At 43.8% G+C, this 23,939-nt stretch overlaps 1 protein-coding gene across 2 annotated transcripts; it reads left to right on the forward strand.

The window, feature by feature from the left end:
- Nucleotides 1-9,746: 9,746 nt before the first annotated feature.
- Nucleotides 9,747-23,937, forward strand: Rfc4 (replication factor C subunit 4). 2 transcript variants are annotated; one of them, XM_087575763.1, is made up of 11 exons: nt 9,747-9,802; nt 9,947-10,088; nt 12,372-12,554; nt 17,978-18,057; nt 21,599-21,718; nt 22,629-22,772; nt 22,973-23,093; nt 23,202-23,327; nt 23,403-23,483; nt 23,597-23,713; nt 23,790-23,937. In XM_087575763.1, exons 6-11 carry the CDS (start codon nt 22,681-22,683, stop codon nt 23,883-23,885), a joined length of 633 nt encoding a protein of 210 aa, XP_087431889.1. In that variant the 5' UTR covers nt 9,747-9,802; nt 9,947-10,088; nt 12,372-12,554; nt 17,978-18,057; nt 21,599-21,718; nt 22,629-22,680; the 3' UTR covers nt 23,886-23,937.
- Nucleotides 23,938-23,939: the final 2 nt, after the last annotated feature.

Genomic DNA, 23,939 nt, shown 5'->3' on the forward strand with positions numbered 1-23,939 from the left:
CTCTTCCAGAGGTCCTGAGTTCAATTCCCAGCAACCACATGGTGGCTCACAACCATCTGTAAAGAGATCAGATGCCCTATTCTGGTGTGTCTGAAGACAGCTGCAGTGTACTTATATATAATAAATAAATCTTTAAAAAAAAAAAAAAAGAAACCAAGGAACTCTGCCTCGCTGCGTGGAGTGTTTCTTCCCCATGTATTACAGCTGTCATGAGAGACACCAATACACTTTTTGTTTGAGCTGCCCATCATCGGGTCTGTAATAGCAGATTGCTAATGTGCATGGCATAGGACTTTGTACAAAGGAAAGAATTCAAAGAGTTAGATAAATAATAGGAACTTTTTTTTTAATAGAAGGGTTCTGGTAGAACTCAATGACTCAATGGTTGAGCCCTCGCCTTCTATCAGAGTCCATAGTTCTGGGAAAGTCCCTAGATGTACTAACCGTGCTTTGTGGCTTCTGTAGTTCTGCTTCTGGTTAATTGTTCTGGGTCACAGGGGTGTGTCGCCCAGGATATGATTTTTCTGCTTGAAAGCTCACCCTGAAAAAGGCTCAGAACTGAACTGGGGTCATGGACACCCAGTGAGGCTGGTCACCAGACGGTTTTCTATTGCCTTGAGTAGTCTTCTCTGGTGTATCACACAACAGAACAATCCTTCCAAATGTTTTAAGAGACTTTCATCCTATTTTCCTGTCTTCTTTTCATTTAAACAAATGGAAAAATGCAACAATTTTACTCACAGTCATCTTTTCATCTTACTTACAAACTGCTTTACTAACGAACCACAACAGCAGCCTAGCAGACAACTATTTTAGGAATAGCTATCATGCTCAAGACCCTGGAGAAGAGGACGCAGTGTCTAATTGACCAGAGTGGATGTGTCCTAGCCCCATTGGTGAAGCACCTGGGGACATCTAGCTGGGTGGGGGAGGGGCAGGTGGGGACAAGGGTCTGGTCTCAGAGCATCAATGGGGAATGCCTCCAACCAGACAAGGCCACTGGGGGAAGCTGCCCACTTGTCACTGGGGTTCCCAGCAGGAGCCCCTACCTTGACCAAACCCAGCACTGACCAGAAGAAGGTGCTGGGTGCCATGTAGAACTCTGATTCCTGACCTGGCCAGGTGTCAATGGGGGTGGGATGGGGGGGCTGGGACAGGGGGAGGGGCTGAGGAGAAAGGGGTAGCTGATCAATGGCAGTGAGGGAGGGCATGGGGGAGGCAAGAGGAAGTTACACTCAGCATTCTCCTCCTTTCCAGAGTTTCTGCTACTTTCACACATTCAGGAATTCCCATGGGGACCCACTCCCTGCTGAAGCAGCCTTGGGGGACCGGGATGTGGAGGATGTGGGTCCCTGTGCACTGGTCCTTGCCAGGAGCAGGCATGACTGTCAGTGCTGTCTCAGGACTCCTGTTCCCCCAGGCCATCTACTGTCACCTGGGCTTAGGGGTGGGAGGATTCTGTGGTCTCCAGACAACCTTTCCGGCTCTAACATGCTGTGGGGGGCGGAGGGGGCTTTTTAACTCAGTTTTAATTGTCACATCTCCCTGATCCTCCAAGAAATCCACCACTGCCCTTGTGCTTGGCAGCTGTCCCTCCTCCTTACCCTCCTCCCCACCCTCCTCCCTCTCTTCTCACTAATATCCCTCGCTCACCTCCTTTGTGTCTATCAAGTGCTGCAGCTCTTCCATTTGGGAAGTCAGAGGAGCAATTAAGTACGTCAGCACCTTCACGCCAGTGGTGTGATTAATTGATCTGTGGTTATTTTCTAGTGCATGGCACCTATCTATGGTAGCCTGGGACTGTGTCAGGAATAGCAGCCGTCTGTAGAGACTCTCTCCTGTACTGTGTGGGGCACCTCCTGCCAACAAAAACTCACGGTCAGTAAACTGAGGCAGCAATAGGAGGTGGAAGATGTGGCAGAGACACGGGGACTCTGGGAGACAGACAGAGGGAGGAGATTGGCCTGGACTGGGAGAAACTCAGACACATGACACTGAGGAGAGGGAACTAACCATGTGGAAGACAGAATAGTTAAATGGGTGATGTAAGTTACAAGCTAGTCAGGGAATGAGCCAAAGCTAATGGCCTAGGCATTTATTATCAAACAAAAAGCCTCTCATTGGCTATTTGGGCAGTGGGGCACGGGTGGAAAGTGCGTGGCTACCATCTAATAACAAGCAAGTGCTAGCCTTGAACCTGGGGAGGAACCAGGTGCTCATCCAAACGCCATCTTCCCAGTGCCCCAAGGTTCTCGCCATTTTCAGATGAGAAGCTGAGGTAGCAACATTCCCTGGGCTACATCCTGTAGCTGAACTCTACAAGATTCCTGCTTTCTACTCCCAACCCCCACTACTAGGGAGGCAGATTAGGGGGGCAAGCCTGTGCACAGAAGATCCCAAGGAGTACATGGCTGCAGAGATGGCTCTGTGGTGAAAGGAGGGCACTGTGCATGCAGAAGGCTCAAGTGCAGTTCCCAGAGCCCACAAGAGAGGCATCCAACTGTCTCTAAGTCCGGCTTCAGGGGATCCAGTGCACGTTTCCAGCTCTGTACTCAGATGCTCTTGTCCACACACACATACATGTACTCTGAAATAAAATAGACTTCTTAATGACAAGTACTCCAGAAAGGGCACCCCAGGACTCAAGTCAGCAGAAAAGGACCTCTAAAACAGAAACCCAAAGGGAGGCCTCTGTTCAAGAATGATCCAGGGCTCAGGGGAGCCCTGATGAGTGGGTATGGAGGAAAGAGGCATTCTGGGCAAAGACTGACTGGGGGAGGGGGTGGGCACTGAGCAGAGGGGGCCTGGTGTTGGCACCAGAGGCACAGTCACCTCACCCAGCAGACAAGAGGCTGTGGAAGATTCTCACCTGCTACCTGGAGGACCCACCCACCATTCTGAGGTTAGGGCTCGCCCAGTACGTGTTGAAGGAGGGGAAGTAACACAGGGCGCAGGACACAGTGCCTCCTGGAATAATCTTCAGAAATCCCACCAGATGTGGGAGGCTCTGAGGGCAGCTGGACAGGGTGTGTGGAATTGAGCAGCCTGGTTGGGTCCCCATCTTGGCATCTGGTCATGGTGAGAGCATCTGGCTCAGGTCTCACCTCTGTCCTCCAGCTGTGGCTACTGGAAACACCAGGGAGATTCTCTCTAGGTCACTGGGGCCCTGGAGGTCCCTTACAGCAGACCAGCATGGTGGATGGGGTGGGGGTGACAGTCTTTCCACTGTGAGGGAGATGTGGAGTGGTAGAGAGAACCCCTCCATTACTCCCTGTGTGAACTGAAAGGACCAAATTCCCAGGGTCAGTACCTCAGTATCCCAGATGCTGCCAGGGACTACAGAGCCACCACGTACAGCACTCCTCCATGAGAATGATTCCATTTTGCAAGAAAGGAAACTGATTCACCAGAGTCCAGCAGCCAATCAGTGAAATTCACCATGCAGGAATTAGCACGGGTGGAGGGGTGGGGGGGGTGGGATTTTTCCAGGTCAGAAGACTGTTCTCATCCCTAAGGTGGGGACAACTGTATTTGTGACAGGCACCTCCCAGAAGATGGGAGAGGGGAGCAGCGCCTGTCAATGCTGTATCAGAGTAAGAGCTGGGGCCATCCTCTGAGCGTCGCTGGACACTGAACTCACTGCATTTAGGGCAGACTTAACTGCAAATGTCTTCATCCTGGGAAGCACAGACTTTCTCACAGACACTAAAGAAATGATCCTAGTAGTCAAAACATGCTCACAAGCCTCCAATCCTTAGCAAATATTCATCTTGGTCACACCAATATTGTAAGGGTTTGGGGGGGGGTGGCTTTGATTTTTGAGTTTTTAGGTTTTTGAAACAGGGTTTCTCTGTGCAGCTCTGCCTGTCTTGGCACTCACACTGTAGACAAGCTGGCCTTGAACTCAGAGATGTACCTGTCTGTGCCTCCTGAGTGCTGGGATTAAAAGGGTGCACCACTGTCACCCAGCAGGGATTTGTAATTTGTAAGTGGAAGTTTTTATTTATGACTTTACTCAGTGTATTGGGGAAGACACGACCCTCAAGGCCTTCAAGCTATTTCTAGTGTAGGTGCTGATATAAATGGGAGGTGTTGAAGGGAAGAGGTACACTAGATTGTCCCCTCTCTGCTCCCTTTTCCTGACTGTGGATGCAATATGACCTCATACTCTGGCCACCATGACCTCCCCACCATGACGGACTATACCTTCAAACTTAGAAGTGAAACAAACCCTTCCTTCCAAGGATGAGGGGCAGCAGGAGGAGCGAGGAGAGGACGCAGCAGGAGAGTTCAGGGGGATGAGAACTTGTGAGTCTCTCACTCTGTAATTTTTATGTCCAAAGTACAAGTATTTTGGAAAACTTGCTCTGGGAGCCTGGGGTTTAGAATATTGAATTGATGTTTTCTTTGGAAACATCAGCTAGTCACCTCCTAAGTAGGCTTGGTAAAGGTTTAACCCCACTAATCAGAAAGCACTTGGTAAATGACAGTAACAGTGAGATCATGACAAATTAATTTGCTCTGGTCTGATTTTTCTCTTTTTGCCCACTAGGTGGCAGAATGAAACCACAACAGAGGACATTTGCAACTCTCCCAAGTTTAAAGTGGTCAAATTATGGTTTGGGGGCTTTTTGGTTTTGGGGTTTTGGGCGTTGTTTGTTTTGGGGGTCTTTTTGGTTCCTTTTTATCTAGTGGAAAAGAGAAATAATAGGTCACACAAATTCAGGGCCGTTTTCTAGTGTGTAAATAGACACACTGACTGAGCTCGCTGGAGCTGCCTTCAAGATCCTTCTGTTGTAGCATAGCGTCAGAGGCAGGAGGATGGTGATTTCAACACTAACCTGGGCTAAACAGCAAGGTTAAGGCCAGCTTCAAATGCATGGACAGACTGTGTCTCAAGAGAAGGCCCACCAACCTCAGTCCTTGTCTATGTGCAGCCTCAGTGAAGACTTTGTCCTTGGAAGATATGAAAACTGAGTTGTCACAGGGGAAACTCTCTGAACACAGTACCGTACCTACATCTCCAGCCCAATCCATCTTTCCAAGGAGACAACATGCTTTCTCCTTCCTCTTGTTAGGAGAAGTTTAGAATTCAGGGTATGGATCTGTGAAGGAGCAGGTACCTAGTGTGTATGGGGTCCTTATTAAATATCCCACACATAAAGGAGGAGGAAGGGGAGGAAGAGTAGAAGTGGGGAGGACGGAGGAAGAGAGGACAGAGGGAAAGGGATATTGAGGAAGAGGAGGAAGGCTGATTTAAAATACAATGTTTTTAAATAGCTTACCCAAAGAGACAGAGCTGAGCTTGAACCTGGAGATATAGGGTTTCACACACTCTTCATTCCATTCACTGCTTATTGGTGTCACCGCCCCCGCCACCCACTCCTTCCACTGTTGCCCTCACCTCTCACTTCTTGTGAGTATTAAACGCACTGGGCTAGGAATCTTGGGTTGACATACATTTCCAAACTGAATCCAGGTGTTTTACAATGTTTGGTTCTGTGAACCAAAACTTAAACCTGTACACATCTTGAAGTGTGTAAATCTGAGTTAAATAATCGCTTGGAGAGGACTGAAATACTTACCATAAAAATTAAAAATACTTGTAGCCAGGCATTGTAGTGCACGTCTTTAATCCCAGCACTTGAGAGGCTGAAGCAGGCAGATCTCTGTGAATTTGAGGCCAGCCTGGTCTACATAATGAGCTCCAGGATAGCCAGGGCTACATAAAACAGACCATGTCTCCAAAACGAAATAAATAGATAGATGAATGAATAACTTTGTAATAAGCTAAGAAAAACAGTTATTGGCCTTGGGGGGTGTCTCCCTCTTTCCTTTCTGCCAAGTCACCCAGACCACAGAAAACCCAAAAACTCTTGGGCCATCTGAACCATGACTATGGTCACAGGGCAAGCACCCAGGAGGTGGTGGGAATGCTAGAGGCATGCATCACCACAGGAGATCAACTTTGACAAATAGCACCCAGGTAACTTTGAGAAAATTGATATGAGGAAAACTGATATGAGGCATTACCATGTAAAGACAGTTAACCTGGATAAATTAGGGACACCGGTTAGTGAGCAGACACGAGGGTTAATGCTGAAAGCGCGCACGCACACACACACATACACACACAGACACATATACACACACACACACACACACACACACACACACACACACAGACTGGAGCTGCTCCCATCATTGACTCTGTGTGAAAGACGCCCTCCGAAGTTCTAGGAAAGGGGACACTCCCTAGACAGCCTGTCAGTGGTGAAGGCCAAATTCTTCAGCAGAAGAGATGGAAAAGATTAAGGGTTTGGGAGTTGCCTGTGTCCTGGTGACTTGAAGTCACCCAGGGAAGGTCACTAAATGCTAACATTTTTCATGAAAAGGGAAAAGGGAAGGAAATCAGTGACCAACGTGAACAACTAAAGCATTTGCTGGGGACTAGAGAAAGAGCTCAGAGGGTAAGACACTGACTGCTCTCCCAGTGGACCTGGGTTTGGTTCAGGAGACCCAGGTGACAAGTCACAACTGTAGGTAACTCCAGTGCCAGGGGATCCGATGCCCTCTTCTAGCCTCCACACGCACCAGGCACCCAAGTGATACACAAGATACACATGCAGGCAAAATAATAAAATGAACATTTTAAACAAACCTTTGAAAAATGCATTTCACTTTTCCTCTTAAACAAACATATTTACTCAAGCCCACAAGTTTACATGTTTTATACAGGTTTATTTTACTCAGAAAGGAAAAAAGCATCATTCATCTTAGAGGCCAATTTTAATTTATTTTACATATCAACAGTATTAGATGAAACTGGCCGCATGTATAAATATATTATAGCCATGTATTTAAAGGTGTATATATACAGAGTTCTATAAAGAGAGAGAGTTCTCTTTCTAACCCTTTTTCTGTGTTCCTTATCCAGAAAAACATTCTGGATCCCCTGGCTCACAGTCTTTGCCCATATACCCCTCATCCTCAATACAAGAAGGTAGCAGCAGAAATACTAAGATATACAGGACACTCATACAAAATCAAATCTACAGGTTACCGGCATTAAAAAAGAAAATTCTTGTTCAGAATGAATAGACAGTATTTTTTAGAATCTATATAAAATTCCCAGAGCTAGGAAAAGAGTGCCTGTAAAGGTCAGGTAACAGAAAGGACACATGAACTTGAGGAGGGGAAAAAAACCTTAAAGGGAGGAGAAGAAAGTATAACATGTGATCGGAAAAGGAGAGGGGAAATACTGGGAGTTAAAGGTGTAAGCATGGACGGGACAAGAGTGAAGAGTAGGTGAGGGGTTTAAGCAAAACTAGAATATATGCAAAGTCTCCTGTGGTCACACTTATCACCAGTGGTGCTTATTTTAAGGCAGCTCTGCGGTCTTCGAAGGTTTCTGGGCTCTCCTGATTATCTGTGGGGTTGGTACACTTGAACAGCTGTGACAGTTGGTGATGACTGATTTCTGCCTGCCTTGGGCCCTTGCCTTGGATCCCACCTAGGTTGTTGACCCTACACACTTGCCCATTCTCAAGGCCTTTTCTCAAACCACTCACAACCCTCTCCTCACAGGTAGTCGTGTCACAGATGAAGATACTGCCCTAAACTACAGTGCCCACCATCTTCCTTAACTTTGTGCATAACTTCTTGTATCCCAAACGTCTGTTCTCCTATGCCCAGATCCCAGCAGAATATTCTGAATACAATGTTTTCTTCTCCTGGGCTGTTTCCTGGAGGCCCTGTTCCTTTTAAAATTTAATTGATAGATAGATAGATAGATAGATAGATAGATAGATAGATAGATAGAGACAGACAGACACCCATAGCTAGCTAGATCAATTGATCTGTAAAAGGGGCTGCCTCATCCTTTTGGTTCTAATATTTTCTATGTATATATTTTCCTCCATAGCTAACCTTCATGCTTCTCATTGTTATCAGAACCTAGAGCAGTGGTTCTCAACCTGTGGGTTGCAACATTTTTGCGAGCCAACCAACCTTTCTGAAGATACTGAGATATGTACAATTCGTATCAGATGAATAATTCGTAACAGTAACAGAAGTACTGTTATGAAACAGCAACAAAATGACTTTATGGTTGGAAGTCACCTGGACGTGAGGAACTGTATTGAAGCATTAGGAAGGTTGAGAACCACTGGCCTAGAGAGTTTTTCAGATGTTTGTGAGCCACCATGTAGTTTCTGGGAATTGAACTCAAAGCCTTTGGAAGGAGGTGCTCTTAACCGCTGAGCCATCTCTTCAGCATCTATGCTAGAATCCAAAGTTTTTTTTAATTTATTATAATTTTTTTCAAATTTATTTATTATACATCATACAGCTTTCTGCCTGCATGTATGCCTGCAGGCCAGAAGAGGGCACCAGACCTGATTACAGATGGTTGTGAGGCACCATGTGGCTGCAGGGAATTGAACTCAGGACCTCTGGAAGAGCAGACAGTGCTCTTAACCACTGAGCCATCACTCTAGTTCTTAAACCTGGGAAGTTTAAGCTTAAGGTGAGGGTCTCTTGCAGAACCATCTCAAGGGAAATGAAAACCGAAAAGAATAAAGTCTCTTGTTACAGCATTAACCCTGGAATTACTGAGGACAACACTGTGGATTGATTACATTGAGGTTTTTGAGGTTTTCCATCCCAGTTTTGGAGGAATCAAAAACTTCTATGACAAATATTCACAGACACCACAGAGATTCTGACCTTGTAGGTCTGTTTTAGGACTGAAAGTGTATTTCTGCCAAACCACATATGGGCTTCTGATGAAACCCAGCCTTTGAGAGTTTTGGTTCTAGAAAATGAGCACAATTAGACAAATTCAAATTCTGGTAGAAACGATGACATTTTTTCCACTGTAGGGCAAAGGTTAGTTGATCCCCTTGAGGGATGGCACCCCACCCCAGGAACGGTGATTATCTTTCATTCCTGTGGACTGCACGTTCAGCCCCTAGCAATGCAGTTACTAGAGCAGTCTCTGTTTAACTCGTGTGGCGACCACCTCTGTTCACATAGACATAGCTACTCTATAAACTTATTGTGCTAACATGGGGACATCTAAGGCAGAAACTGGCTAAGACACTTTCTCTCTCTCTCTCTCTCTCTCTCTCTCTCTCTCTCTCTCTCTGTGTCTGTCTCCCCCCCCCCCCGACGCGCCCCGTGTGAGAATATTCTGACTGCGTGCAAGTACGTACAACCGCGTGTATTAAGGGCCTGCAGAGACCCGAAGGGGGCGTTGGGTCCCCTGAACTGGAGTGAACTGAACTGAATCAGTTGTGAGCCACCAGATGAGTATCAAAACACAGGTATCAAACCGTGTTCTTCCACAAAAGCAGCTATCTCTCAGACGCCGCACTTGTAAAAGCAGCTTGCCCGGTGCCCTTGCAAATCGGGGTCGGGGCAGTAGTCCGCAAGGTGTCCCCTTCCGGCGAAGGGTCAAGAGAACGCGTCCTGGCCCCGACCTTCGGGGCGACTGTGGCAGCAAACCCAAGAGCCGCTTCTTAATTAAAGCTTCTTCCAGCGTGGGCCCGCCCTAGGCCCGGTCCTTTCGCCGCAGGTCGGGCCCATGGCCGCGTCGTCACCCACCGCACTCTCCGGGCTGAAGTCTGGCCGCGGATTACCTCTATAGAGCTCCCCAGCTGCAGGCCGGAGCCGCACCTCGGAAGCGCGCGTCATTTTGACTCGCGCGCCGGAAGTGACGTTGTTGCGTGGCGCGCTCCCGCCATGCCTTTCGCCGCCGTCCTGTGGCGGGAACGGCGGCACCAGGGGGACGGCGACAACTGTAAGTGACCGGTCTGGATGTTATCAGTCTTTACAGGCTAGCGGGGACCGGGCTGTGTCCTCCTCCGCCTTCGCGCAAGGGACAGGGTTAGGGGTCCTTTCAAGGGGAACTGCCCCATAATGGCTTTTTTTTTCTTACACCCAGGAGAAGAAACCATGCAAGCATTTCTGAAAGGCACATCTGTCAGTACCAAACCACAATTGACCAAGGAACGGGGCATATCTTCCTCTGCAGGAAGCAGTGGAGAAACCAAGAAAGTCAAACCAGTTCCTTGGGTGGAAAAATAGTAAGAACTGCTTGTACTTTTTTTTTTAAATAACTAATACGTTTTCTCTCTAATCAGTTCTAGTTATTTTTTTTTTAATGTAAAGGGGAATTTGCTGTTCTTAGATCATAACCTTTGGGGGGCCGGTATCACCCAATGATAAGTCCTAGGTCCTTGGAGTGATGCAGTAGTTGAATTTTATTCTCTTATTTTATAGACGACCTAAGATTTTTTAGAGTCCCACAAAAATGAAGGAGGCAACGTTTCTGTGAGCTGGCTATGAACAGTTCTACTGAAACCTAAATTTTATCCTTCTATCTATCATTATATGGGATTCTTTGTGGTTGTTTTAGTAGTGAAGTACCACTAAATTGTCATTTGCAAGATGATACTCGAAGTACCCCTAACCGCTAGCTAGATTTAGCCTCTGTGATTGCCAAACATTTCCAGGTTATTTACAAGACAGAAAAAGCCCTCATGTGTTGTTTTGTTTCAGTTTTACTGAGAAATTCAGATATGAGTACTTCATCGATTTCACTCCCCCTTCCTGCCCCCAATTCATCCCATAGTCACCCCCAAAGTAAGTGGTTACACTCATTCCACTGATGGGATTCGGATCATCAGGCTGTCTCCCTAACCCTAATCTAGGGTTTGATTTACTTTTTATTAGTGAACTGGCACTCCCCCACTGTTCTGTACTCCAGCCCATAAATCTATAGTTTTCCTAGTTTTAAAATTTGTTGTTGAGGAAGGAGGATACATGCCCCAACAAGCCTTGACTCACAGGAGTAAGTCCTCAGCTACCCTGTGTATCCCGTGTGTCAGACGTGGGTCATCAGACTTGGCGATGAGTGTCTGCCTCTCACCACCCCAAATCTAGATTTTTTTTTTTTTTTTTAATTAACAAGGATGTAGGGAAGGGAGGATCAGATTTTCAGCTTCTCCAATCAGACAGCTCTGGCTATTAGCTCCCATATGCACTCAGACTTACATACTGCTTCTCCTTTGGAGAAGCCTTACATCGCATTTTCTTTGTTTTCTGTCTAATCCTCCGCAGACCTTTATAGCACATGCAATGGTCCATGCCCAGTGTCAACCTGATTAATTATGAAAGTGTGGATGCAAGGGTTCAGTGGGTAAAAAACACTTGCTGTGGAAACCTGACAACATGAGTTTGATTCCCGAACATCTTGGTGGAAGGAGAAAAGGGACTTCTGAAATTTGTTCCCTTTATATCATCTGTGTACTTGTGACACACAACACAGACACCCCAAATTTTAACAAAAAAGGTTTCCACTTGTGTTTTACTTCATGTGTTTGAGTGTTTGCCCTGCATGAATAACCTGTGCACCAAGTGTGTGCCTAGTGCCCCTAGAGGCTAGGAAAGGGCACCAGGTACCTTAGGCCTAGAGTTAGAGATGGTTGTGTGCTACCATAAGGTCTCTGGGAATTGAGCCCAGGACCCCTGGAAGAGCACAGAGCCATGTCTGTAACCCCCATGAAACTTTGTCAAGATAAAAGGATGTTTTATTAATTTACTAAGTAGAAACCTCAGTCATAAATTTTAGAAAGACGGCTTTGTCATAGTTTCTCTTAAAATTACTAAACAATGGCTGGCGGCTCACACTTTTATTTACAGCACTGGAGGGGGAGAGGCAAGCAGGTGCCTGAGGCCCAGAGAGGGAGTTCCAAGCTAGCCAGAGGTAAATATTGAGACATTGTCTCAAAAAATAAAAATTGCTAATAAGTGACTTAAGATCAAAATCATTAGCTGGTCATGGTGGCCCATGCCTTTAATCCCAGCTCTCAGCAGATTTCTGAGTTTAAGGCTAGTATAGTCCATAGAGCAAGTTCCAAAACAACCAGAAATACACAGAAAACCTGTCTCAAGAGGGGAAAATGGTACTGATCATTTAATGTATTAGCTGAGAAAGAGTGTGTTATTTATTTATTTTAAACCAAAGTAGTTGCCAGTTGTTAGGTTGTTAAGTAGTCCTTTACAACTCAGCTTCACAGCTTCTCAGGAGACACTTTGTAGACACGTGTTCACTCTGTGTGTGTGTGTGTGTGTGTCCCTGACTGTCCTGGAATACACTAAGTAGACCAGGCTGGCCTCAAATTCAGAGAACTACTTGCTTTTGTCTCCCACTTGCCGGGATTAAAGAGGTAAGCCTCCACATGAAATTCGCTTTAATTCTAAATTTGTTCTTCATGATACATAAAATTAAATTCCTCTGCTTAATATTTTATCAGCCAGTACAAGTACGAAGCAAAAATAACTTCAATTTCCTTCAATTTCATAAGGAACATGTGAGCGCTCTCATTGGTATCTTAACTTCGGGAACATTTAAGACTTTTCTGTGGCTACCGCAGTGTGCTCCGTAACCTCCCTTCCTTCCATCCTCCAGCCGTCCGAAGTGCGTGGATGAAGTTGCTTTCCAGGAAGAAGTGGTTGCAGTGCTGAAAAAGTCTTTAGAAGGAGCTGATGTAAGTAGATGGTGTTTGATGATGTTGGGGAATTCAGGGGTTCATTCACCTTTTCCTTTATTTTAGCCTTTTGTCCATATGAAATACATGCAATAAGTCTTTGATATTATTTTTAAAACTATAAGTAGTTTGCACATCATCTTCTATGTGGCATTATTATGTAGTATTGAAGGTCACTGACTAAGATAGGTTAGGACCCTTTCTCCATGAGCCTTTATTGTAGCAGAAAGAGGCTAAACAAGTAGATAGAAGCGTGTTGCAGTTACAGATGTGTGTTATCAAAACAGGTTGGATTTTACTGTATATAGTTGGCTGTGTATAGTGTCATGTGGCTTTAATTTCAACATCTGGGGGCAGAGGCCAACATGGTCTACATAGTAAATCCCAGGCCAGCTGCAGTGGGACCCTGTCTGAAACATATATGTGTGGGTGCATGTTCTTTTTAACCTAACTTTATTTTTAAAATGAAGCATTTAATTCTTAGAGCACTGCATTTCCTGCCATACATAGGATAAGTACCCTTGGTAACTTAGGTTTTAAAGTATTAGAGACAACATAAACCAATTTGAAGGATGAGCAGTTTGGTTTGCATTAGGACTTTGAGACTGGGTTTTATGTACCCTAAGTAGCCCTGAATTCCCAGCATAGCTGAGGATAGCCTCATGTTTCAGATCCTCCAGTGTCTACCTCCCAAATGGTATGATTGGCAGGTGAATGACAGGACAGCTAGCTGAGTCAGCAGGTTTCAGTTGTCTTAGAATAAGTCCCTGTGAGCTTTGTAGAGAGGGAATCTGAAGTGAGCGCGGACAGTAGTCTTTACCTCCCATCCTGTTTCCTAGTCTAGGCTGCTTTTGGAGATGTTTGCTTTAGGCCACCATTATTTATTCCTGAAGTTACCGTACAGGTGGATGACTATTGCTTTTCCACAGTGATTAGAACCAAACGTTTTGGATTTTAGATTGTGTTTTCAGAGTTTGGAATATTTGCTAGGTTAGGCAACTTTGTATCTTTTTGACAAAATGATACATACAACTTAAATGGAAACTTTGTTTCAGCTTATAGTTCCGAAGTTTCCTTACCCATTAGTACCACAGGCTCACACAGATGGGCCTTTGGGGAACATTTATGTGTGAGTACTTTATACCCATGCCCTGATTCTTATACATTGGCATAAGAACTAAGGATTTTGTACCATCAAAAACAAAATTGTGCCCACCCATGCAAGCAGCTGTGGGTTAGTCTCACATCGTTGCTGGCGTCTTTTGCCCCCACTTCCTCCCTCCCTCCCTCCCTCCCTTCCCTCCTCCTCCTCCTCCTCCTCCTCCTCCTCCTCCTCCTCCTCCTCCTCCTCCTCCTCCTCCTCCTCCTCCTCCTCCTCCTCCTCCTCCTTCCTCTCTCTCTCTCTCTCTCTCTCTCTCTCTCTCTCTCTCTCTCTCCCTCTCTCTCTTTCTCTCTCTCATATCCTGGCCTCAAACTCAGAGATCTGCCTTCCTCTTTTTAGTGTTAGAGTTAAAGGATAATACAGTGAAAAAAAAAATATGTTCAGGGTACCATGAATTTGAGGCGTCATACTAGTGTTGAAATATTTTGGATTTGAGAATTCTAGCTAGGGATGCTAAATCTGTACTATACTATACATTGAGAAAAAAATTGAGTTACAAAACTTAAAAATCCTTTCCAGTATTCGTTTTGATTTGAGCCAAATAGCCACTTAATTTTTACTGTTACAATGGCATACAATTTTAATTGATAGTAACAGATTACAAAATCTAACAATTCTGGACAAGTATAAAACTATCACCTAATACAACATTTATTAACCTCTTTTTATTTTGCTTGGTCTGTCGGTATAGGTATAGCCTTAGCTATTCAGGGAGGAGTTGAGGCAGGAGAATTGTAAGTTCAAGGCCAGTCTGGCCAACTTAGCCTCAAAATAAAATAAAGGGATGGGGATCTTTACTGGTTGGTTGGTTTTGGTCAGTTGGTTTTGTTTTGTGTTTTGAGACAGAGTTTCTCTTTAGTCTTGGAACTTATTCTTAAAGATTTATATATTTATTTCATGTATGTGGATACACTGTCTCTGACTTCAGACACACCAGAAGAGGGCATCGGATCTCTTTACAGATGGTTGTGAGCCACCATGTGGTTGCTGGGAATTGAACTCAGGACCTCTGGAAGAGCAGTCAGTGCTCTTAACCACTGAGCCGTCTCTCCAGCCCCATGTTTGTTGTTTTCTGAGATCAGTTTATATTGTATAAAAATGAGTAATCTGAAGAGAGGGTAGTTGTTTAGATTGTATGGGGGGGCACATTCTAGTGTACCTTTTCCCTTCACACTCCTCACGTATCAGCACCTAGACTACAAATAGCCTGGAGCTTTGAGGGTTCCCTGAGACACCAAGGAAAATCATAAATAAAACTACTACACTTAAAAAGTTACAAAGCCTCCATCCACACAGTGATGGTGCATGTCTTTAATCCCAGGAGGCAGAGGCAGTCGATTTTTGTGAATTTGAGACTAGCCTGGTCTACAGAGCTAGTTCCAGGACATGCAGGGCTACACAGAGAAAGTCTTTCTCTAGAAAGAAAGACAAGGTAATGAGGCTAAAAGCATGATACATACACACATATAAAACCCATTTAATGTATAACTGATAAATGTGAGTTAGAAACATTTTAAAAGGAGAATTTTACTTTTGCCTTAAAGAGTTGAAATGTATTATAGTCAGCTGCGGTAATCATTACAAATACTAAACCGTGTACGGATCAGTTATTGTCTGGAGAACTTTGGGACCCAGTGTAGTGCGCCAGTTACTCTGTACATTGCGGAGACAGAATACGGCTGAGGATTTATGCTGGCTCATAGTACAGGCAGAGAAGGCATGCAGTGGGGACTTGGGGCAGCTGGCCACACTGCATTTACGCTCAAGATGGCTCAGTTGTTAAGAGCACTGGCTGCTCTTCCAGAGGACTTGGGTTCAATGCCCAGTCCCGCAGGGCAGTTCACACCTATCCGTAACTCTGGTTCCAGGGCTTCTGACAGACACCCTTACACAGACACACATGCAGGCCAACACCAGTGAACCTAAAATGAATTTAAAAAAGAAAAGGAAGAGGCAGAGAGGTGTTCAACCCCTTGGCTTCCTAGCTCTGAGGCCTATCTCATGTCAAATATACAGTTAGTGCTATCATCACGTCTCTCTCTTGTCAAATTGTCATTCAAGCATAAAACTTTTAAACTATGACCTTCTAATCTTTGTCCCCCCTAGTCAAATGGCTGACTCATAATGCAAAATGTATTCAAAACAATTTCCAAAATTTTCAGTCTTTAACAGTGGTAAAACTGTTTAAAAGTATAAGGGCAGGGGTTGGGGATTTAGCTCAGTAGTAGAGCGCTTGCCTAGGAAGCGCAAGGCCCTGGGTTCGGTCCCCAGCTCCGAAAAAAAGAAAAAGGAAAAAAAAAAAGAAAAAAGAAAAAAAAAGTATAAGGGCAGAGATTCTTCTGAGACAAGGTCTCTGAATTGTGAGTCCCTTACAATAAAGGCAAGTTACAGTAGTTACAGAGTGAGCAGTTGTGAAGACTTGTTATAGTTATACAGTTGTACAGAGTGAAGGTCCCAAAGGGAAGAAGAACAGCAAGGAGAGCAGGCGAGTGTCTTAAACCCAGTAGGATAGATGGCTAGTTGTACACTTGAGGTTCTAGTAGAAGGACCCAGGTAGCCCCCTTCCTCCAGTTCTGCCACCTACAGCACACATAGCCTTTGTCTTGGGTCAGCTTCTCAGAAGACATTCCACCATCTTGGCATCTCCCAAATCCCAAAGGTTTCCTTTGTAACTTCTGCCTCCCTCACTGTCACAGATAGCTTCATGCAGTGGCCTCAGCTGCATTTTGAACCTTGGCATAAGCACTGTGACTTTATTCTCGCATTTCTAAAAGGATTTATTTATCAGGTAAATGAGTGCTCTGTCTCTGTGCACACTGAAAGAGGGAAATAGATCCCATTACAGATGGTTGTGAGCCACCATGTAATTGCTGGGAATTGAACTCAGGACCTCTAGAAGAGCACTCAAGTCAAGTGCTCTTAGCCACTGAGCCATCTCTCCAACCTTCCTATTCTAGCATGTTTCATGTCTGTAAAACTAGTACCATTTAGATGATGGTGCTAAGTTCTGTTTCAGTTCAAATTTAGCTCACTTGCCTGAAGCACAGTTGCATGGACCTCTGTGTCTTCTGGGCTGACCATGAGGAAACACGTCTCTAGAGGTATTCCTCAAGGACAGGTCCACAGTTTGTGAACCTAGAACCTGTCAAGTTAATATTATCACATAAGGGATTTTCATTTTTATTTGAAAGTCGGGTCTCATAGCACTATCTTAAACTATATGTTGTTAAAGTAGTCATCTGTCTTCCTCTTTCTCTTCCTTCCTTCCTTCCTTCCTTCCTTCCTTCCTTCCTTCCTTAAGACAGTTTCTCTGTGTGGCCCTGGCTGTCCTGAGTCAAACTCAAGAGATCTACCTGCCTCTGCCTCCTGAATGCTGAATTAAAGGCATGTGCCATTACTCCCAGCTGTAAACAAAATGTTTTTCACCTTAAGTGATCTAATGAGTAAGCATGTCTTTTGTAATTAAACTCAACTGTTAAACATTTAATAACTGCTAATTAAAACAAGTGCAGCAAAAATAGTGAAGAAAAGAAGAGCCGCTGTAGAATGGATGTCAGTCAGATAAGGCTCCAACTTGCAATGTGTAGTCTTGAAATGGAGAATGGAGCCCAGAGTCCAGACTGAGAAGTACAGACATTCGGAGGGGAAGTTCTTTCTTATCAGAAGTCATTGTAATTGCTTGAGGTTTGTTACTGTTTTCCAAGTGGAGTATGAACCCAGTAAAAGCTTTTAAGTAGCACCCAGAGTGGCCCCTGGTTGAATGAACCATGAATAAAAAAGCAGGATGAACAAGAAGGGCAACATTTGGCAAAAGTCAAATTGTCAGCCTCTTTTTTTTTTTTTTTTTTTTAAAGATTTATTCATTTATTATATATAAGTACACTGTAGCTGTCTTCAGATACACCAGAAGAGGGCATCGGATCTCCTTACGGATGGTTGTGAGCCACCATGTGGTTGCTGGGAATTGAACTCAGGACCTCTGGAAGAGCAGTCGGGTGCTCTTAACCGCTGAGCCATCTCTCCAGCCCATGGCCTGAATGGTCAGGAGCTCAAGGTCATCAAAGTCACTTACAGTTACATAGCAAGTTCAAGGGCATGTTTAGAACTTTAAATACTGTGATACCACTTATATTAAAAAAATCTTTAGACATGTGTATTCTCTATTAGAAAAGTTACCATATCATTCAACAGATGGTTGGGTATTCTCAGTTTCTTTCGTGACAGCGTATAATGTGCAAACATTAAAATTTAATTTCTGCAGCTTCCTAATCTCTTGTTCTATGGGCCACCTGGAACTGGCAAAACATCCACCATTTTGGCAGCAGCTAGAGAGCTCTTTGGGTAAGTTGACATTGGTGGGCGTCTTAGTCACTATCTATTTCTGAGAAGAGACACTATGACCAAGGCAACAATTATAAAAGAAAGCATTTAACTGGGGCTGGTTTACAGTTTCAAAGGGTTACTGTTATGGTGAGAAGCATGGCAGCAGGCAGGCATGATGCTGTAGTCGCTGGGAGCGAAGTCCTGACCATAAGCAGAGACAGAGCACAAGGCCTCGAAGCCCATCCCACTAACACACTTCCTCCAAGAAGGCCATACCTCTAATGCTTTTCTAATAATGCCATTCTCTGGTGACTAATATTCAAATAAATGAGCCTGTGGGGGGCGCATTTTTATTCAAACCACCACAGTTGGTCAACTTCTTTTTTAAAGACTATACATTAGAAGCTGAAGAAATGGCTTAGAGCTTAAGAGAGCTTTTCTTCTCTTCCAGAGGACCAGAATGTGGGTTCCAGCACCTACAACCAATGACTCACAAATGCTATGACTCCAGCCCTAGGACATCAGGCTCTATCTTGCCTCTGAGGATACCTGAATACATGTAGCATATACTCACATAGAAACACACATAAATAAAAAATAGTCTTTAGAAGAACGAAAAGGAGTTTAAGACATGATGTTAGAATCAGTGATTAAAACTTCACCAGAGGTTGAAGAGATGATATAGGGGTTAGGAGGGTTTTCTGACATTCCAGAAGACCCAAGTTCAATTCCCAGCACCCATCTGAGCACTGTGCTATAACTCCAGCTAATCCCATTCCTCTTCCCCGCTTCCCTCAGATACCTGCACTCAGGTGTACATAAACAAACTTGCAAAGCACTGCTTCCTGCTACCCCCTTTCTCCCTGAAGGGTGCTTTTTGGCTTTATTGCTGTTTTGTTTGTTTCCATGGTTCTGTCTTGGACGTACACCTTTAATCACAGCAGAGACAGGAGGATTTTAGTTCAACCTGGACTACAGAGGGAGTTCCAGGATAACCAAGGCTATACAGAGAAACCTTGCCTTGAAAAACCAAAAACAAACAAGCAAACAAAAATTAAGATTTTCTTTTTTTTTTTTAAAGATTTATTCATTTATTTTATATAAGTACATTGTAGCTGTCTTCAGATACACCAGAAAAGGACATCAGATCTCTTTACAGATGGTTGTGAGCCACCATGTGGTGGCTGGGATTTGAACTCAGGACCTCTGGAAGAGCAGTCAGTGCTCTTAACCGCTGAGCCATCTCTCCAGCCCACAAAAATTAATTAGATCCCCATTTTACTCTTCCCTGAGTGAATCAGTTCCTGCCTCTTTTGAGCATTCTGAACCTTGTTCATATCATATGCTGAGAGTACTATAACAGAGAAGCTTGTGATTTCATTACTTTATTTTAATTATGGGACCCAGAAGACCAGTCATATCCTCTGAGTGATTTACGTGTGGCTTTATGTAGTCCTGCCATGTACCTCCTCAGCCCTGCTTTTAGTGGCCACATTCCTTGTCCTCGGGTCCCCTGAGCGTGAGCACAGTGAGTGGTAACTGAGTGTAATTTTAGGTACATTGGAAAACCCAGGATTTTGCTTAGACCCCTCTTCCTATGTTTACTGCCTTGACCACTGTAACTGTTTTAGATTTTGAAGTGTACAGTTCCTAAATGTAGTTTCTTTTAAGAATGACTCACAGACTCAAGCTAAACCAACCTTGGTGTAATTTTAACAAAATTCAGCGGCATATTTATTTTGGAATCAGTCACAGATCTACTTTATATATCTACTTAGTATACTTTAAAAATTATGTTCATGGCCAGTCATTGTGCATACTTGCAAATTCAGGAGGCTAAGCCAGGTGGGATCATGAGTCCAAGGCCAACTTGGGCCAAATGACAACAGTTTCCAAAGTAACGTTGGTAATATTCCTTTTGTTTAGTTTTAGACAGGGTTCCTCTGTGTAGCCCTGGCTGTCCTGGAGCTCACTCTGCACCAGGTTGGCCTCAAACTCAGAGATTCGCTTGCCTCTGTCCCCCAAGTGCTGGAATTAATGGCATTGCACCACCACGTGCCCAGCAGGGATATTCTTAAAGACTTGACTTTAATTGTAAATGACATACTTAGTTGTACATGTGACTTAAAGAATTAACTAAACCATTGTCTTTTTTTTTTTTTTTTTTTTTTTTTCCTTTTTTTCCGAGCTGGGGACCGAACCCAGGGCCTTGTGCTTGCTAGGCAAGTGCTCTACCACTGAGCTAAATCCCCAACCCTACTAAACCATTGTCTTAGAAAGTTCAGCTTTATCAAAGGTATCAGAAAACCAGAGGTCAGAGCCCAGGTCCCACACAGGTAGCTCATATCGCTCTAGGAGACCTAAAACAACTTAGTGCATCGTCCTTGGGCGGGCGCACACACACACACACACACACACACACACACACACACACACACACACACATACACACACACACACACACACACAGGAACCAGGCATGGTGGAACACTCCTATAATCCTATAATTTCATATTTGAGGCCAATTTGGGCTTCATAGCAAAACCTTGAACGAATGAAAAAGTGCATGCACTAGAATTTTGAAACAATGGTTTTCTTTAGTATAATTTTTTATTTCTCAGATCTCTATTGTGCCATATTACTTTACATATTCATTTAAAAATTGTTTATATGCCAGGTGTGATTGATGTGACATACCTATAAATCCTGCACCAAAAAAATGGAAACAAGAGAATTGCAAGTTTGAGGCCACTGTGGGCTACATAAAGGGCTCTAATCTAGCTTAGCTATGAGAATCCATCTTTTAAAAACCATTCATATTTAGGGATGAGGTATAGCTCAGCGGTAGGTAGAGCATTCACCTGACGTGCAAGGCCCTCAGTCGGATCCCTTGCCGTGTACAACCTACTCATGTTTGACTCTAGCACTCTTCCTTATAGCAAGCTATTCTATGGGAAGAAGTCAAAATATGTTAAATTACAACATTTAAAACTTGATCTCTAAGAATTGAATAAGTAAATTAAGGAACATGTTACTATTATTTTAATAGAAAACATTTATTTCACAGAGCTGAGGAATATTTTAAGTGTTTGTTTGAGATAGTATTTTTTGTTGTTTAGACCCAGATCTGCTTGTCTTTGCCTCCCAGGTGCTGGGATTAATAGTGTTGGCCACCATGCCTGGTATCTTAGTCAGGGTTTCTGTTCCCCTGCTCAGCTTGCTCTCTTATAGAACCCAAGACCACCATCCCAGGGACAGCACTACCCACAATGGGCTGGGTCCTCCCCCCTTGACCACTAGTTGAGAAAATGCCTTACAGCTGGGTCTCATGAAGGCATTTCCTCAACTGAGGCTCCTTTTTCTGTGATAACTCCAGCTTGTGTCAAGTTGACAAAACCAACTAGTACACCTGGCCTCAAGGTTTCTAGCCAAAGTGTTAAATATGTGTGTGACTGTGCCTTCTGTCTTGCTCACCAGGTAGGGTTTGAACTAATACACAGCATCAGCACCTGGGTGACTTAGTGCCATATGGTTCATAATACTTTTCATTTTGAAATAGGCCTGAACTCTTTCGATTAAGAGTCCTTGAGTTAAATGCATCTGATGAACGTGGAATACAAGTAGTCCGAGAGAAAGTGAAAAACTTTGCTCAGTTAACTGTGTCTGGAAGTCGTTCAGAGTAAGTAACTTGCCTTTCCCTCTCTGTAACATCGTTCATTATATATGCTTTTAAATATAGGCTGTGGTTTTAATTTGGTCTTCAATCAACTATTGGAAATTTAATTCCCAAATTCAGTGCATGGTATTTGGAGGCCGGGCATTCAGGTGGGATAACTTATAGAAATTAGGAAGGAAAGCCTTTCTGGTATTTTTATCAGAAGATGACAGACCCTGCTTACCACAACTGGGTATATGGTTTCTTTCATAGCGGTCTTAGAATTACCAGTCTCAGATTCCGTGTTTAACACAGAATAAGCCCTTACTCAGGAGGGTGGGAAGTGGAAGGGCAGCATTTAGCTTCACTGCTTTTCATGCGGCCACGACCTACAAGGTCCTGATGCTACTGCAGTCTGGATCTTCCTCCATGTGCACTTACTATGAGAGCCAAATCCTTCCCTACACATTGTGTTGATTCTGCAGCTGACTCTGCTGCTCCCCAGGGTGGGTAGTTAGGGGCACGGCCCCTCCCTCCCTCCCTTCCTTTGTTGTTAAATTGAAGCATTGGTGTCAGCCAGAGCCCCATACAGTGAGATTATACATCAGTAAGAGCCTGGCAATATGAAAACTGTATTGAAATGCCTCTATTACTATGCTGAACCTCATAAAATGGTCCTGGACTGGCTAAATGAACAGTAGAAGCCAGAACAAACTTAGCTGTGTTAAAGAAACATGATATAGGGAATAAAAATGAAACACAATCAATGTTCAGAAAATAACCACCCCCCCCATACATATAATCTAAGTTAGAGTGCTAAAGTATTCTTATGTATGACCAAGAGTTATGGAGTACCACATAATGAAAGAAAAACTATATATTGTATCTTAGCAAAGATACTTATCCTGAGTCAACTCCTTTGTTTCTGATTTAGTGGGAAACCATGTCCTCCCTTTAAGATTGTAATTCTGGATGAAGCAGATTCTATGACTTCAGCTGCTCAGGCAGCTTTAAGACGAACCATGGAAAAAGAGTCTAAAACAACCAGATTCTGCCTCATCTGTAACTATGTCAGCCGGTATGTATACACCTGGAAGACACATGCTAAACAGTCTTTTTAAAATCATGCATAGCACTGTTATATAGTTATAGGGTTGACCTATCTATATACACATACATGTGTCATAATCAGATTATAACTTGATTTCAACTTGGATTTATAGTGAGAACATCCAGCCCTTTCTATGCTTTGAAATACATGTTTTCAATCTTTTTCAGAATAATTGAACCCCTCACTTCTAGATGTTCAAAATTCCGCTTCAAGCCTCTGTCAGATAAAATTCAACAGAAGCGATTATTGGATATTGCTGAGAAGGAAAATGTCAAAATTGGCGATGAGGTAATTACTATGGTGATTAGGGATTTAATCCCTTTTTACCTCTTAGAGAGGTCCTGAAAATAATGCTCTAATCTTGATGTTAACAGTTTTCTTGCAAATTCTCTTCAGGAAATAGCTTATCTTGTTAGAATATCAGAAGGAGATTTACGGAAAGCAATTACATTTCTTCAAAGTGCTACTCGACTAACAGGTGGAAAGGAAATCTCGGAAGATGTGATCACAGACATTGCTGGGGCAAGTACACACCAAAGTCTTCTGACTTTCAGTCAGTCCTAGAGATCTGCTGCTTTCTAATGCTTATTGTTTCAGGTAATACCAGCTGCAACCATTGAGGGAATAGTCACTGCATGTCACAGCGGCTCTTTTGACAAACTAGAAGCCATGCTGAAGGTAAATTTGCACTGCGGCAATTCTCAGCAGCAGTCTTCCCTTGTCAGCATGGGTGGGGTAAAGCCCGCTTGGGGTCCATTTAATGAGTTAAGACCGCATACTTTCTGTTGCAGAACCTAATAGATGAAGGGCATGCAGCCACTCAGCTTGTCAACCAACTTCATGATTCAATCATAGAAGATGAAAATCTGTCTGATAAACAGAAGTCCATCATTACAGAAAAACTTGCTGTAAGTATTTTACACTTCAAAAAGTTACCAAGCTATCTCTTTGGGCTCGCCTTCATCTTTCCCATTTCCTTTGCAGGAGGTGGATAAGTGTTTAGCAGATGGTGCAGATGAGCACCTGCAGCTGATGAGCCTCTGCGCAACTGTGATGCAGCAACTGACCCAGAACTGTTAAGATCGATGTTCTTTTGTATGAATAATAGAAATAAAGGACCAAACCACCTGTATA

The sequence above is a fragment of the Rattus norvegicus genome, chromosome 11 (assembly GCF_021556685.1).
Source record: "Rattus norvegicus strain SHRSP/BbbUtx chromosome 11, alternate assembly SHRSP_T2T, whole genome shotgun sequence".
Lineage (NCBI taxonomy): Eukaryota > Metazoa > Chordata > Mammalia > Rodentia > Muridae > Rattus > Rattus norvegicus.

What these genes read in the sequence shown, in the direction of transcription:
- Rfc4 (XM_087575763.1), top strand. Translation starts at nt 22,681, where the DNA reads ATGACTTCAGCTGCTCAGGCAGCTTTAAGACGAACCATGGAAAAAGAG. An exon ending in ATCTGTAACTATGTCAGCCG is followed by an intron (nt 22,773 to 22,972) that starts GTATGTATACAC and finishes AATCTTTTTCAG; the next exon opens with AATAATTGAACCCCTCACTT. An exon ending in AACTAGAAGCCATGCTGAAG is followed by an intron (nt 23,484 to 23,596) that starts GTAAATTTGCAC and finishes TTTCTGTTGCAG; the next exon opens with AACCTAATAGATGAAGGGCA.